At 29.9% G+C, this 14,253-nt stretch overlaps 1 protein-coding gene across 4 annotated transcripts in view; it reads right to left on the bottom strand.

The window, feature by feature from the left end:
- LOC107439615 (tumor protein p53-inducible protein 11) overlaps positions 1–14,253 on the bottom strand; it is a 209,086-nt gene that overhangs the window by 30,829 nt on the left and 164,004 nt on the right. The window contains exon 2 of one of the 4 annotated variants that reach the window (XM_016052273.3): positions 4,741–6,149. The exons of the other annotated variants lie outside the window; for them this stretch is intronic. Coding sequence (XP_015907759.1) covers positions 4,741–4,859 — 119 coding nt within the window. The 5' untranslated portion in view covers positions 4,860–6,149. The remainder of the gene's footprint in view (positions 1–4,740; positions 6,150–14,253) is intronic. 4 annotated transcript variants of the gene reach the window in all.

The raw sequence follows: 14,253 nt of genomic DNA, 5'->3' as shown, positions 1-14,253 counted from the left end.
CTCAAGGGCCCAATAACTCCTCCAGTTTTCATCAGATTTACCAATGGATTTTAAAGCACGTATATAATAAATATATTACATAATATGATTACTTTACTTAGGGAGCTACGAATCCTCTGAACTTAGGACTTCCAAATCACTTAAAGAGGATCTCTGTTTAATACAAGGTGTCTCAGTTAAGCGTTTCAGAACTTCTAAGAGGGGTAGGGGGCATCCTGACGACTCGAAATCATATAGCAATGTGGGGTCGGAAATGCTTTCCTGAAGCGGTGACATACACAGTAGCACCATAAATAAAAGAGACCGTAAGTGAAAAATTGCTATAATTATACATTGAAAAAATTATATGGTACATGGGCCAAAGTAAGTGATCGAAGTTTCTGCCACTGGCTACAATGTACACCTCACATCTCCGGCGCATGGACATTCGAACATTCTGCAATACTCCAGGCAAATCTCGCAGGAAGCTACTGCGATTCTTGCAACCAGCATTATCAACAGGGGTGTCATAAACCAGTGTTTTCATATGACTCCAGAAATCAAGACACGATAGGTCGGGTGACCGAGGAGGCCATATAATTTTTTCAATGTATTATTATAGCGATTTTTCACTTACGGTCTCTTTTCTTTATGGTGCTTCTGTGTACCTCACTGCTTCAGGAAAGCATTTCCGACCCCACATTGCTATATGATTTCGAGTCGTCAGGATGTCCCCTACCCCTCTTAGAAGTTCTGAAACGCTTAACTGAGACACCCTGTATAGAAATTCTCTACATTTTCATTCCTTTGCTAGCCACTTTTTGGTGACCAGATTGGCTACCCTTAAGAACTTATACAATACATAAACTCAAACATGACATCAAAAGTAACAAAATAATGAATAAAAGAAAAATAAGAGAGAGATTAGATATTGAAAGATATAAATCTTAACAACTAATATCGATATTTTTCAAATCCATTTTAGAAATATATAAATTAAAGAGAGATTTAAAGAGAGAATTTTCAATATAAACTGCATGATATAGAATTATTTTTATATACTGTTGAAAAGTAAAATTATTTCTCATTTATTACTTCTTATTGCGTTACACATTCTGAATTTCTAAGTTTAAATTTTTTTAAAAAGTACATTAGATTATTTTTCAAATCCTTTTTATCTCGTTTACGATTAACATGTTAATAAGATGTGCTAACATTAAATTATAATAATAAGATATATTTTATTTAAAAAAATTAAAAGTTTTTTTAACGGTTTTAAAAAAAGAACAATAATGAATTAGAAGCAACCACGTCGGAGATTAATAAGCGATGCGAATGGGAAATGGAGTTTCATAGTAATTAAAAATAATGATACTCTTAGACGTTTTTTCAGAAGGTTAAATAAGATTAGTTAGTTATCGTAGGAACATTCACTCTTTGCAAATAAATTTAACTTCTTGAAGACATAATGTTAGCAAATTATTTTTCGCGAATCTTGCAACACTTATGTCAGGTTGAAACTTTTACAGCATATTCGCACAATTCGAATAATTTACCTCTCTATTTAATGCACAAGGCACATGCATTTACTTTTTTAATTTAATCTTTTAATAAATAAAAATTAAAAGCTCATTATGTTTTCTTATAGTAAGCTGTTTAAATTCAGAGAACGAAATTTTTTGGGAAACTTTTTAACTTGCTTCACATGTCACACTGAAAGGTTAAAAAAATATTGGTTGGGAAGGTTGGCCTATATAAAATAATAAAAGATATTCAATGTCATGAATAACAAATTTATACGAAAGATCACGCTATAATATGCTTACTTGTAAATTAAAGTAAATGAAATAATGAGTGTTGTTTTATTATGTGTTATTTTATTTAACACAGTGAAACATTTTATTGGCCTGCATAGTATTAATTAAATAGCATACATTGTTTCATTTAATTTAATTCCTTAAAAATTATTTTTTTAAAAATTGAAAAAGGATAGCATTCAAAAATTACACTATAATTTATTATTTTAATTAATCACATGTTTTTTTCAATTATTTGTAGTGATTTTATAAAATACTTCTGCATGGATTCCTCAATAAAGAAATTCGTGAATTAATGTTCGAATTTTTGAATTATTGTAAACAAAATATTTTCAATTCGTTAGAAAATGTCTAAAGGTATGGTAAAAAAGTAAAATTAACATTAATTTGTCAAACCTTTCGACAGCTCTTTTGACAAAACTATTCCAGATTGCGTTCCCCCCCCCCATATCTTAAGAGTCAAGACTCCTAATGTATCGAAAAAAGGTATGTTTATTCAAAGAAAGTAAGTTGTTGTGTCTTATTTCGTAGCTTCAACACCAATTAGCTTGTACTAGAAAATCCTAGTACGTAAAAATCCAATCTTTAGATCAAAAGTTATTCAGGGTGTTCAGTTTTTTTCTTGCGCATTAGGATATATATAATAAGAAAAAAAATTTAAAACCAGAAGGCTACATAGAATAGCGGGCAAAACTTTGCCATCCATATATTAAGACACAATTTATTTAAAAAGACTTCAAAATTTTTAATACGAGTATTTTGAAACACGATTTTATTACCTATTTAACTTTTGTTTAAAAATTTGAATTGAAATAAAAATAAATGAACTACGTCTTCACCATTTATTCACTGACGTCAGAATTTCAAAATAACGCAAAGAGAAGTTTTTAATTCTAATAGTCACTACCACCTACTTCAAAAGAAGTGCTGTTTGAAGCCTTTTAAAGCTTTTAATTTCCTTTAGGCTATTTTAAACTAACGTAACGTTAACTTATTCCCGTAAGTCTTCCAAGAATAGTTATTTTAAAAAAGGAATTTCGAATATATCAAAAGGGAAGAACTTTTTAAAATTTTTGATTTATTTTCCGAAAGATACTGTCCCAAAACGTCAGTTATTTTAAGATATTTTATATTTTGTATTTATGACATTATGATTAGAGGAATAAAATCTAAGGACTTCTGTTGTTAATTAAAATTCAGAATTAAATTAAACGCAATTAATTATTTTCGATGTATAATGGGATTAGGTATTGATTTAACTGCTACGACAGTCTTATTATTTTATTACATTTAATAAACATATCTAAGAGGAAGAATTTTATAAAATCAGTATTTGATTTATTTTCCGAAATATACTGTCACAAAACGTCAGTTATTTTAAGATATTTTATATTTTGTATTTATGACATTATGATTGGAAGAATAAAATCTAAGGATTTCTGTCGTAAATTAAAATTCAGAATTTATTTAAAAGCAATTAATTATTTTCTATGTATAATAGGATTAGGTACTGATTTAACTGCCACGGCAGACTTTTTATTTTATTACATTTAATTAACATATCAAAAGGGAAGAACTTTATAAAAGCAGTGTTTGATTTACTTTCCGAAAGATACTGTCACAAAACGTCAGTTATTTTTACATATTTTACAGTTTGCATTTATAACATTATGAATGGAGGAATAAAATCTAAGGATTTCTGTAGTAAATTAAAATTCAGAATTTAATCAAAAACAATTAATTATTTTCTATGTATAATAGTATTAGGTATTGATTTCACTGCTATGACAGTCTTATTATTTTATTATATTTTCCGAAAGATACTGTCACAAAACGTCAGTTGTTTTAGCATATTTTATATTTTGTATTTATTAAATTATGATTGGAGGAATAAAATATAAGGATTTCTGTTGTAAACTAAAATTCAGAATTTAATTTAAGGCAATTAATTATTTTCGATACATAATTGGATTAAGTATTGATTTAACTACTATAGCAATCGTATTACTTTATTACATTTAATTAAAATCTTATACTGATACTTGGCCTCTTAGTCGGTGAGATGGGGTTTAATCTACGACTACCAGGATCGGGGTTTGATTCTACGAGCTAATAATTTAATGAGAGATTGGATTAGTCTCAGTGACACGGAATGCACACTAAAGTAATACATATGCACACTAAATAATTTATATTAATAAAAAACTAATATGTAGAAGACTAGGAACAAATGTAAGAAATTAATTATAAATAATTAAAAATTTGGTCTGTCTCCCCATAAATCGCACGTGCGCTTTATATCTGTCAAGTTATCAAAATAAAAAATTATTAACTCATTGCAATATGAGTGACGCCAGGTTCTATATAGTTAAAAAAAACTGGTTTGTCTCCCAAACAACAATTTTCTTGTCAGATGATATCAAAATTGCGTCCCATTAATCTTTATTCGTCAGAAAAAATAAACAGAGTAATTTTGGATTAATAGTGATTAACTCTTAAGATTTAAAATCCTTCTTAATTGGCATAAATCAGACTTTTTTTCTTCTTAAATAGCAAACTAAGTTTTTTCATTTCTCTGCTCAACAATGTGGTTGATACACTTAAATCAAACGTTCCCATTCTGATTGAATAGTTCCATTTTAAAATGGAGCAATTTTAAATGAATGATTCATTCAAGTCAAATGTTTTCATTATTAATGGATTATTTATTCTAAAATTAAACGATTTCATTCTGAATTAACTATTTTCAAATCAGACGAATCCATTTTTAATAAATTATTCATTCTCATATCAAACGATTCCAATCTGAATGGCATTATTCCTCCTCAGATCAAACGATTCCTTTGTTAATGAATTATTGTTTCCTATATCAAACTACTTTATTCAAAATGAATATTATATGTAAAATCAAACGATATTAACCATAAAAGTAATGAAAACTTACCTTTCAAGTTTTGGCGGGTGGAACATACGATGAGCAATGGCGCTAAGCGGTTTAATGGTCATAGGTTCTTTAATTTCTTCAGTGGGCATTTTCACTTCTGATGGTGCCGATTCCGTCATTTTTCTTCTATTATTATTCTTTTCACACGATATCTTTTAAATTTTCGTATTTTGTCGTAAAAGTAGACTCTTGTATTAAAATCAGTTAAGGATTTTGAATCTACAAAGCATTATTGTGTACATTTTCGGTAGATCTTTTTCAATGTTTTAGTTCTTAATTTTAAAAACATCAAAATTGTACTTAGTTTTTATCAAAGTTTTTGAATGCACATGAACGAAAATGATTTTATCTGATAATAATATTCCAAGGCCTTATCAATTATTTCAGTTCTATATAAATTAGAACACGATTTTGATGCAAATAGAGAAAATATTATTCGGAAACTAATTACGAAAATCCCTTACGTTCAATGAGTAATGATTCACTAATTATGAAATATGAATTTCTTCAAGAAGAATATCTTTATCAAAACAAATCACTGGATTAATGAACCTTATTAGGCCTCTATAAAAATTAGATTTGCATTTAAAATAAAATGCATAAATAGATTGGTTTTTCCCAAATGATAAGTTGATTTACAGTACTATAATTCGAACCCTAACGATGGTTTTAATATTTTACCATTTCGTTCAAAGGAAAAATTTACAAAATGTAGATTTGACGGAGCACAATTTATTTTAAACTTTATTAATATTTTACTAATAAATCACCAATTTATTCATTGATTTATAATTAGCAGCAAATTCAAATTTGGAATACTTGACTTTAATATATGTCAAACTAAACGTAGTTTAATAATACTCAATCACTATTTTATTTCTATTCAAAATATTCGTGTCAAGATATTTATTAATTGAATATTCTTCTAAATGCAATCCAAATTATTTTTATGCTTTCAAGTTTCGTTTCTAAAAATGTATGAAGATTTTTTTTACTTTGATATTCCTTAATCGATATTCCACTAAATACGATCAAACTTCTTTCACGCTTTCAAGTTTCGTTTAAGAAACCTATCCAGATATTTCTGACGATATTTCAGATACTTTTTCCCACTAAATGTAAACTAGAATTTTTTGATGTTTTCCCTAGTTTCGATTCATAGCAACGTTTTCTTTAGCCTAATATTTCAGTAGCTATATACCATTACGTGTAATCCAGAACATTGAACATTTTATCACTATTGCGTCATGTCCGTTGCAAGAATGAAAGTCAGTTAAGATTAAAAATTGCTAAGATATACTTTTCACAATATTACCATCACTTAGCTATTTTTAAAGCAACGTATCTCAAGCTTAGACTACCGCCATTTTGGAATTCCAATATCTGGTTTTAAAATCCTCTTTCTACATCTGTAAAGCAAAGTGAAATACAATTGTAAGAATCATATTTAATCCAATACTAACTCAAAAATGCTGTTTCTTATGCATCTGTGGTAATAATCTCGGTAAAAAGTAATAATGCCACGATGTTTTACAAAAACCACACTTACATAAACAAGCCAAGAAAAGCAGTTTCAAATATAAAATTTCTGCAGATATGAATGCTTTGAAATATTTACTATCTAAATCTTTTCAAATGTTATTGTAGTTTTAATATTGGTATAAAAATATTTAATTACTTTGTTTTATATAGAATTTGCAGCTCTTTAAGGGGGGGGGGGATGATGGCCTGGTTGCCAGGGTGCTGGACTCACGTTCGTAAATCCAGCCGAATGAAGACTCCCTGTATAGTACATGGTGACTGGTGCACGTGAAATATGTCGGACAACAAAGTCCTCCATGTCCCCATAACAAATAAATACCTCCTGGGGTGCTGAATTCGAGACTGGTTGTTCTTTGGTTCAGGTCAAAGTTACGATCTGAGGATTAATGAATGGGTGTATGAATGGGTTTGCCCTATAAACGGGAGTGACGTATGAGTGAGGTCGAAATCAAATTTTTGGCCATAGATGGCGCCCCTGGAAAACAAGAACAATAGCACCAATTGCCTTGATTGACGACAACAACAACAACAGGTGTTTAGAGCGTTATAAACATTTTTGGTAATTATAGTTTACAGTTCATTACATAGAGGTTATATATGTGTAGAGCGTTATAAAGATTTTTTCAATGTTATGAAGTTTTATCTGTTTCAATTCACTATTTATTATTTCAGTATTATTGACCATCCTAGTGAGCATTAGACCTGGAGACCTGGGACCTGGAACCTAACACAAGCTGGGGAAAATAAAATTACCATTTTTGAGAGAAAAGTTTTGAGGGCCATCCTTGGTGGGATAAAAATAAATAATTCCTGGAGAAGACGATATAATACTGAACTGTATAAAATCTACAGAGAGCCAGATACTGTGAAATTCATAAAAATAAATCGAATGAACTGGGCAGCTCACATTTTCAGAAGGAATGATGACTCAAATTTAAAGAAAATCCTATTACACAAACCCCTAACGAACAGGAAAAGAGGTAGACCCAGGCTGAGATGGCTGGATTTAGTTGAGACTGATTTCCTTACTCTAAAGGAGAAAAACTGGCGAACAAGTGTCAAAAGTAGAGAGAAGTGGATTCGAATTCAAAGGAAGGCACTGGCCCACCCTGGGCTGTCTAGCCAGATATGATGATGATGATGAGTGAGCATTAGAAGCATTAAAACCTCATTCACAGTTCAGAGCATTGCTTCTTAATTTAATCTCATTTTATAATTAGTGAATTTATTGCTTAGTCATAGTTCAAATGTTTAAAACTACCATTTTCTGTTTTTCTTTTTAGTACTGCTCTCTCATTAGATGTTATTATGACGTAGTGAAAAAGTCATTCTTTTATTATGCAGAAACAGATATTAAAAAGAAAATATGAAGAAGTGAAATTGTCTTTGTATAGTTAAGTGATTATAAATTATTGATAAAAATCATCAATAGTGCCATCTGCTGGCTAAATTTTAAGTTGATTACTGCGTAACGTTGGGAAATAAAAGAAAAAAATGGAAAAGAACTTCATAAAAACTGAGGGGCAACTTTTTTTACATTTTTTGTTCTAAAGCGCATAAGATACGTTATATATATATATATATTAAAACCATATATATTAATATTTTTCAATTGGCTCATTAAAAAGATGTTATATTCTGATCATTTTCTAGGCAGTTTAAATTATATTAAAGGATGATAAAAACCTTATTTTAATAACCTAAATATAAAAAATGTATTTTTAAAGATATTAATTAAAACACTTTTCATATTAAACTTAATTAAAAATATTTCCTACACTAACATTTTTTACATTCATTTATATAATTAGAATGTTTTAACTATGCCTTTTGAGGAATAAGTGTTTTGAATTACATTTTTTGTTAAGTTTTATTGCTTTTACCGCTTTAAACGTACCTTTCATGCAACGTTGTTTGTTAAACTTATCTTGTAACATTATTTTATCGATGAATTTTGTAAAAAAAATTTATTATCTTTCAAAATTTTTTATTCATTTAATTTTTGAAAAATTTATATAAACTTATTTTTAATCTTGTAACAGTTTTATAAACTTATCTTCAAACACTTTTTATAAATTTATCTTCTAACACTTTTAATAAACTTATCTTCTAAAAATTCTTCTAAACTTATCTGCTATTTTTAGTGGGAAATTCCTCTTTTCCAACGACGAAACTGATGTTTAATCCTAAATCCATTCTGTGCCCTTTGATACAAACTGGCTAAACTTTTCAATTGAGCAATCAGTTAGAAAATTCCAGGCTTTCTTAGTAATTTCCAAGATTTATCGCAAGAAATAAAAGCAATCCTCCCCGGAGTGCTATAAAATTTGTCAGATCCAATACTAGACTGAGTCTTAACGAAAAGAGGCATTAACTTCAGAAAAGACAGAGTATAAAAGGCATGACTTCAATCACTTCAGACCGTTGTTCGTCCGTAAAAGCTAAAAATCTTTTTTGATTGTTATTGCTCATCAGATATCTGAGTTAACTAGAAGAATAGAGTCTGAAACTAAGCGTTCGTAATTAGCTTCAAAATCAATGAAATGTTCCGGCAAAACTCATTTACTAAAAGCTAATTGCTTTTGAAATGGTTATTCGAAAAGGCAGAAAATAATGATGCTATTGGATATTGTCATTCTTATGCACATTCATTATGTACATAAGAAACATTCATATATAAAACGAAGTTTTAATTAACATATGAAAGTTCATAAAAAGTGTTTCGGTGAGTTACTAAACAAGTGCTTTACCCTTTGATGCAGATGGCACACCGGTGTGCCTTTTCCCGACGCTATAGTTACAAGTAAATATATATATATATATATATNATATATATATATATATATTAATGAAAGAACGGCATTATAGTTACTAAAAATCTATTCGATTATCGGAATCATTTTTGTACTAAAATCTAAAAAAGTAATTAATTTTTTTGATAATATGATGAATTTTTTTGATGAATAATTGATTTTGTAAATTAAGGAGGAAATTTCAATAATGAATAACTGTTACTCTTAGAAATAACTAAGTGTAAATTTGAAAAATTATTTTTTAAAAGTGAGCCATATTTGGGAAATGTTGCCTTTAACACAGAAATCGACACGTTTCGACGTTTCATAACCATCAATTATTAAAATGCTAAATAAACTATTTTTCACTTATTTCCATCTAAATTGATGAAAAATAACAAAAAAAGTATGAAAAAAAATTGCGTCAATGATTATTGAGTACAATTTATAAAACCTTTTAAAAACAAGCTCATTTATTTCATTTGAAACTTATGGTAGTATTTTTTTCTTCTCTATTCTTCCTTCAGAAATTTTGCAGTAAATAAAGTATACATAAAGGAAAAAAGTATTTCGGCCATTTTCTTAAGGTGTCCGTGTTAACGATTCTTAATGTAAAGGATTAACAAGAGTTACGTTTACTACTTTAGAAGGCTCTAGAATGCATTCTATTGGTCTAAATGCGATACCATTTAAACTACAGGGAATTAAAAAATAAATTATTAAATAAAAGAAATTAGAACAAAAACTGATGGATAGGTAGAGCTAAATTACTCAAGGTATTTATTTACATACATTGAAGATGCGGAACTTCATTTGAGTAATAACTCTGTCGACTAACAAACTTCTGAGAAAAATATGGCGGCAGATTCTGAACGAAAATTAGAAATAATAGTTTTACAATTAGAACAGATCGATGAACGCAAAGGGAGACACATTAAACATCTTAAACTCTACTTTTGAGCAGCGATGGCTCAGGGGATAGAGCGTTCGCCTTCCAATGCGGCGAACCGGGTTCGAATCCCAGTCGGTACGAATTCCGCATTCTGCTTGCACTGACCACAGTGCTGACACGAAATATCCTCAGTGGTAGACGGATCATGATTTAGAGTCCCCTTGCCGTCAGGGTAACCGTGGGAGGTTCTCGTGGTCTTCCTCTCCATGTAACGCAAATGCATGTTAGCTCCATCAAAAAGTCCTCCACGAAGCCAAATTTCGCCAAATACTCGATCCAGGACTTTCCTTGTCTTCTGAATTGGGTTCAAAATTACAAGGCTACGGAGTTGAACATTAGTAGTCGTAAACCCATAAAATTGGGTCGGTTGTTCAACGACGGTCAAAAAATGTGAAATAAAACGCTACTTATAGGAGCCGAGAAGACCAAAGCTATGTCCAAGAGGTCGTGGGTTCGATCCCCGCTGGCCGAAGACTCCCCGTGTAGTAAATGGTGACTGATGCTCGTTAAATCTGTCGAGTCTCAAAGTTCTCCATGTTCTCATAACAAATCATTCCTCTGGGGGCACTGATCTAGGAGTTTCCTTGTCTTCTGGAGTGGTTCAAAATTGCAAGGCTCCGGAGTTTATATGTAGTCCTAAACCCAAAATAGGGTCGACTGCTCAAAGACGGTTGTAAAATAAAAAATATAAAACGCTACTTTTCATAGTTGACATTTATCTATAAAGCACATTTAAAGTCAAAAAGAGAATAAGGATATTATTTGTGCCACGTATGAATAAAGCAGTACAACGTCAATAAAGCAAAGATAAAGGTACATAAATGGACATGCTATAGTTTCGATACTATAAACAATAACAGTTTCTGTATTTAGACACCGAGGAAAGTTCTTGTTTAACTATATCAGTTTAACTATAACCAGAACTATAATCGTCCATTTCTGTAATTTTAATTGGGATTTATTCATATTAGATGAGTTTATGTCTATTACAGCGTAGCTTATCAATGGATTTTTGTACTAGTTCTTTTTTATCCAACAAATGTCATGGGCACAATTTGAATTGTCTGTGGTTCACATTTCATTTCATTTTTATCATCAGAACGCATTCTAGAACTCTCTAAAGAAGAAACTTTTTTCTCTGGGTATCTTTAGAATCTTTTTCAAAAAGGGAAATCACGTAGTTATTGATATTAATGTAATAAAACCTATGAAATAGAAAAACTAATAATAGCGTAATATATATGCCATGCTACAACTTCGAAACAGCATTCAAAGCAACAAAACCCATCTAAATCTTTATTTCTTTTAGCATTTTCACAAGGATATTTTATTCTCCACAGACTTAAATTCTTTTCCTTTAATACGAAATGCAGTGCACGAAGTAAAAAAACTTATGGAATAGGTATAAGATTCTATCTTTATTTTCTTTTCATCTTATCTTTAGATTTTTATTCAATAGTCTTATTCTTATTCTCTTTTTCTGTTACGTGTTCATGTTATAATATATTTTAGTCTTATCCTTATTTAAAAAAAAATGTTTGTTATGGATTATGCCGTCTTAAGTCGTAGAAAGTTAAGGTTAACCGTTTTGTGTTGAATTTGAAATTAATGTGATGGAATATTTAGGTAGCATGATATTTTTTTACAGATTGTGTTATTCAAATGCAAAAAAGAAAATTTGTATTCTTTTAAAACTTCATGCATTAATTGAAACTATTATAGAATAATTTAAAATTATTTCTTTATTGTAAGGACCATTGAAAGATGACTTTGAATAAATTCAATAAGGCACTCAAGTTGAATTATGATAGATTCTGAATTATGATAGATTTCAACACTCTAAAATAATAAAAAAATAGAGGGTATTTAATTTTGTTGTAAAATAGAAATTTGAAATATTGATTTGAAAAAATGAGGTGAGGGTAATTAATTAGTAAAGTTCTGTAAATCAAGAGGGTAATCAATTAATAAAGCTCAGTATTCATAAAGCTCTATAAATCAGGCTGAAAAATCCGGGAAAAAATGCAGGCTGGTTGATGATGACCTATAAAACGACAGAAATAAATAAAAAAAACTTCATTTGAAAAAAAACTTCAAATTTCATTTTCTTCCTTATTTTAATTACAATGTTTCAAAAATAAAGCAAAAAGTTTAAAAGAAAGACTTTAACTAAGTTTCCTCAGATCTAAATTATCGGCTACGGAGTCTTAAATGATCAACCTTCTTTTGATGCAACTCCGCCTTTAAAAACAAAGTATATAATGACAATATTTCGTATCCAAGTGAAATGAATCGTAATCAAGTCGATGCAAATTTTGTGCCCGGCTCACACTGACCATGGTGCTGATATATAATTACCTCAGGGGTAGACGGAACATGGGTTAGAATTCCCTTGCCATTGGGCCAACCGCGCGAGGTTTTCGTGCTTTTCCACTCCATGTAACGCCAGTGGCGGGTTAATTCCATCAAAAAAAGTCCTCCACGAAGGAAAATTTCTCCCAATACTTGATCCAGGAGTTCTCTTGTCTTCTGGATTGGGTTCAAAATTACAAGACTACAGAGTTGAACATTGGTAATCGTAAACTCAAAATTGCTTCTGCTGTTCAACGATTGTTGTAAAATAAAATACTTTATACAGTAGTTCCTTCGTCTTCTGGGTTGGGTTCAAAGTTATAAGGCTAAGGAGCTGAACGTTGATAGTCGTAAATCCAAAAATGGTAGGTTGTTCAACGCCCTATATAAAATATGATCGGGTTAAATATGAGAGGTTTTAATGATTTTTCTTTCCATGTAACGCAAATGCAGGGTAGTTCCACAAAAAAATATCCTGTGCGATGGCCGCTCCCAATTCTTGATCCAGGAGTTCCCTTGTCTTCTGGGCTGGGTTCAAAATTGCGAGACTATGGAGTGTAACATCAATAGCCGTAAACTTCGAATCGGGTTGGCTGTTCAACGCCGGTTGTAAAATATGGAATAAAATAAGAAGAAAAAAAATTATCATCGTTTTATCATTGATAATCTTTATTTAGATTTTATATTACACAGTTGATAATTTTTGCTTTACATTGTATTAAGAAAAATTGCAATTTTCTTATAAAAAAATGCCATTTTTTAAATTGGCATTTTACTTCTAATAATTACGTATAGGAAACTCGAGTACTAAGTTAATAATGAATTACTATTACTGATTAGATCTAAATATAATGACAAGTTTCTGAAATGATAAAAAAATAAAAAATAAAGCTAATTCAAAAAAGAGTTCTAACTCTCGGAACCCTGACGTTTCGCCCAGCACAATGAGGGATCTGCTTGTCAACTTAATAGGATAGCGATCGATTATCAGTGTTGAAAGAATTATTTGAAAGGGGGAAAAAAGGTAAAAGTGCATGGGAAAAATCTTGACATATCTGTCTGGTAAATGAAAATTTTTTGTTGAAAAATAAAAACTAAATATATGTGTTGCCAATCGCTGAAAGCTAATCCCTGTTGTGAGAAGCAAGGCAAATCGAATCTGTGGTGCCAGTCCCTATAAGCTAAAAGCTAATCCCTGTTGTGAGAAGCAAGGCAAATCCTTTAGCCACACCTCCTGCGCGCATGACAAAAAATGAGTAAGAAGACAGTTGTAAACAAAGATTGTACGTAAGTACGTACAATCTTTGATACAATACAATAAGTACGTTTAGTACGTACTTCAGAGAGAAGTACAGGCCCAATTCCTCGATGAACACTTGAATCCATTATTCGCATTATTTTTTTTTGCTATGTGATTCTTAGGTAATACATTATTTTTATTTTCTTGAAAGAATATCTTATTTTCATATATACATTCACATATATATATAAATTTTATATATATAGTTTTTATTAATTTCAGATTCATTATTTTTCATTTAATATCATCTATTTTTGTTTCAATTTTTTTGAGTGCTCTTCCCATTATTATATTGACATATTTTGCTTTGGCTTGATTGATACAGTATTAGGAAGCACTCCTTTTCGCGGATATAATCGTGTGAGCTGATGAAGAGATTATATCTTTTCTTTATTTCGTTCTCGAGATTTTAAAATTTGTTGTGAAAGATAAGTAAAATTTTTCAAAAATATTTTTTAAATTAATTTTATTTTAATAATTTTTCTTCTTCTGTAGTCATTAATCTTTATTATTTTCCATACTTTTTAAATATTTATAAAATTCTTCCTCTCTTTATATATATATATATAGGAGAA

This window comes from Parasteatoda tepidariorum, chromosome 6 (assembly GCF_043381705.1).
Source record: "Parasteatoda tepidariorum isolate YZ-2023 chromosome 6, CAS_Ptep_4.0, whole genome shotgun sequence".
In the NCBI taxonomy this organism is placed as follows: domain Eukaryota; kingdom Metazoa; phylum Arthropoda; class Arachnida; order Araneae; family Theridiidae; genus Parasteatoda; species Parasteatoda tepidariorum.
This window is presented reverse-complemented; position numbering and strand designations above follow the sequence as displayed.